This window comes from Theropithecus gelada, chromosome 6 (genome assembly GCF_003255815.1).
Source record: "Theropithecus gelada isolate Dixy chromosome 6, Tgel_1.0, whole genome shotgun sequence".
NCBI lineage: Eukaryota > Metazoa > Chordata > Mammalia > Primates > Cercopithecidae > Theropithecus > Theropithecus gelada.
This window is the reverse complement of record NC_037673.1, coordinates 173,561,762-173,564,680: the sequence shown is the minus strand read 5'-3', so window position 1 is coordinate 173,564,680 and position 2,919 is coordinate 173,561,762. Positions and strand designations below refer to the sequence as shown.

The window sequence follows — 2,919 nt, the reverse complement described above, 5'->3', positions numbered from 1 at the left end:
CGGCGCCCGCGCCACGTGACCTTGCGGCCCCGCCCCCTCGCCCTCTCGCCCCCTCCCGCGGGAGTCGCGGCGCTGCGGGTAGGAGCCGGGTTGCAGGAGACCCCGGATTCGGTTGGGATTCCCAGCCAGAACGGAGCTTAAGCCGGGCAGGCGAGCGAATGACGGAGTAGCGAGCTGCACGGCGGCGTGCTGCGCTGTTGAGGACGCTGTCCCGCGCGCTCCCAGGCCGCCCCGGGGTTTGGGGTCTTCGAAAGATAATCGGCGCCCGGAGCCGAACAGCGGGGGCACACGGGGCGCTGCCGAAGTGCAAGGCCACGGCCAGAGCTCGAGCTCGACGCGCTGTCTCGAGTCGTAGGTTGGCGCCGTTTGGGGTCGGGGTCGGAGGCTTGGGCGCTGCCTGGGCCGAGCGGAGATCGGGGTTTGCCTCCCGTCCCCGCTCAGGACCCTGACGTGGCTGAAGCGGCCCCGGGAGCATGAGCGGGCAGCGCGTGGACGTCAAGGTGGTGATGCTGGGCAAGGAGTACGTGGGCAAGACAAGCCTGGTGGAGCGCTACGTGCACGACCGCTTTCTGGTGGGGCCCTATCAGAACGTAAGTGCATCCGGAGGGGCCAGGCACGGTGGGCGGAGGGGTGGGGGGGCGGTAATCTGCACCTATGGCTCGGATCTCTTCCCTCTCGTTGCAGACCATCGGGGCCGCCTTCGTGGCCAAGGTGATGTCGGTCGGAGACCGGACTGTGACATTAGGTATTTGGGTAAGTCCCCTGGGCATCTATTCTTGGGAGACTCATTCCTGAGGAGGTGTAGGTCCTTCCTATTACTGGTTGATTTGTGGCCTCATAGACCCGTTTCCTTATCTGAAATAGCGGGTTCTGGAGAACATGGCCTTAAGTTTGACTCAAGCCTTACTCTTTAGGACACAGCAGGCTCTGAGCGCTATGAGGCCATGAGTAGAATCTACTATCGGGGTGCCAAGGCTGCCATCGTTTGCTATGGTAAGGGCGGGGGGGTTCTGGCCTGTCCCACAAGAAGAGATGGGTGCCAGGCTAGCCAGAGAACAGCCCTTGACCAGTTGGTTGTGTCTCCTGCATGCCGCACACCAAGACCTCACAGACAGCAGCAGCTTTGAGCGAGCAAAGTTCTGGGTGAAGGAACTGCGCAGCCTAGAGGAGGTAGGTGAACAGACCTCACTAGAAGACTAGGGGCTGGGGTTCTGTTGGTCTGTGGGGGTGACCCTTGTCTTCTGTCTCAGGGCTGCCAAATCTACCTTTGTGGCACCAAGAGTGACCTGCTGGAAGAAGACCGGAGGCGTCGACGTGTGGACTTCCATGACGTCCAGGACTATGCAGACAGTAGCTGCTCCTCAGCCCTTTGGGGGGGTGGGAGTGTGTGGCTGTCTGGGTGGATCACAGAAAATAGGGACTGCCTTGGCTGCCAGGGCAAGGTGCTCTAGGAGGTCTTCCTGGCCTCCTTGAACTGTGGGGTCCAGGAGACTGCCTGAACTGCTAGCCCTCCCTTTTGTCTGTTTATCTAATTCTCAGGTATGAGGCTTTAGTCACTTTTCTTTACAGATATCAAAGCTCAGCTCTTTGAAACATCCAGCAAGACAGGCCAGAGTGTGGGTGAGTGCTGTGCTGGGGCCTCACAGCAGGAACACACAGGGGCACCAGAGGAAGCTGAATAGGGCACAGAGGGCTGGGTCACTGGGAGATCCCAGGGCTACTGGCATTGGGCCCTCACTGATCATCATTTTTCCTGCCAGACGAGCTCTTCCAGAAAGTGGCAGAGGATTACGTCAGTGTGGCTGCCTTCCAGGTGATGACAGGTGTGTGCTTCCCCAGCCTTTATGGAGACTTACTCTAGGCCCACAGCATCTTGCCCCTTTCCTGAGTTACCTGATCCCAACAGAATGGTGCTGAGCTGCCACCTCTCTCTTTGACAGAGGACAAGGGCGTGGATCTGGGCCAGAAGCCAAACCCCTACTTCTACAGCTGTTGTCATCACTGAGTCAGCACTCACCTGGCCTGGGGGAATTAAAGGAATTCCCCAGAAGGGCTGGACCCAGCTCCTTTCTGGGCTTGGGTAGTCAAATGTCTGAGCTACCCCAGGTCCTCCTGTCAGCAGAGGTGGCACCTGCCTGTGCTGGCCCATAGAACGGAGACAGCATTGGGCTGACTGTGGGCATGAGGAGGGATAAGGGCTGATTTGGACCCCAGGCTTCTGCCCTGGACAGCACTTGTGTCTGCAGATTATTTAAGTGGCTTCTGATCTGTAAATAAAATGAATGCACTGTGAATCACACCCAGCCCCTTTCCCTGCTGTGTGGATTGGGTGTCAAGACACCTAGTTCTTTCTGGGGCCACCTGGCTGGCCTCACTGCTTATGTTAAGGCTCCTCCCAACTCTCATTTTCCTTTGGAAAACAAGACTTTTCTCCCCAGGGTTACTGAGATACTGGGGCTGGGGTAGTACAAAGCTCACAATTCCTTCTGAGTGCTGAAAAGAGTGCATGAGTTGCTTCAAAATAAAAGGGTCAAGCATTCCTACTTCAGACAGGTTGGTCTGACTGGCTCTACTGCATCTGTCATGTTTGGGACCCTATGTCAGACCTGTGACTCAGGTTCTGAACTTCCCAGTGACATCCTACAGTGTGGTTTAACCGTAGGAAAGTTCTAAGTTCTGTAAGCCAGAAAGGTCTAATGGACCCAGATTTGGTTCCAATTCAGCTGCTAATTTAGACTTAAACTCTCACCTTGAGTTTCTCATCTGTAAAATAAGGTGACTCCTGTGCAGCCCAAGCATTGTGAAGTGAAGAGTAATTCTAGTACTAAATGTTTTTCCCAATCTTCCCAAGCACTTTTTGCTGAAAGGGCAGGAAGTTCAGGACTAGGTCACAAAGGGAAGCAAACTCCAAGTTTTCCC

At 56.1% G+C, this 2,919-nt stretch overlaps 1 protein-coding gene across 3 annotated transcripts; it reads left to right on the top strand.

Moving 5' to 3' along the window:
- The first annotated feature begins 17 nt into the window (after positions 1–17).
- On the top strand, positions 18–2,539 carry RAB24 (RAB24, member RAS oncogene family). 3 transcript variants are annotated; one of them, XM_025387647.1, is made up of 9 exons: positions 18–355; positions 442–590; positions 685–753; positions 915–993; positions 1,103–1,170; positions 1,251–1,350; positions 1,570–1,620; positions 1,761–1,823; positions 1,941–2,303. In XM_025387647.1, the coding sequence occupies exons 2-9, from the start codon at positions 474–476 to the stop codon at positions 2,003–2,005; spliced, it is 612 nt and encodes a 203-aa protein (XP_025243432.1). In that variant the 5' UTR covers positions 18–355; positions 442–473; the 3' UTR covers positions 2,006–2,303. The 3 variants fall into 3 exon arrangements, with proteins under 3 accessions (XP_025243432.1, XP_025243431.1, XP_025243433.1); XM_025387648.1 differs by having other exon boundaries at positions 37–351; XM_025387646.1 differs by having other exon boundaries at positions 18–590; positions 1,941–2,539.
- Positions 2,540–2,919: the final 380 nt, after the last annotated feature.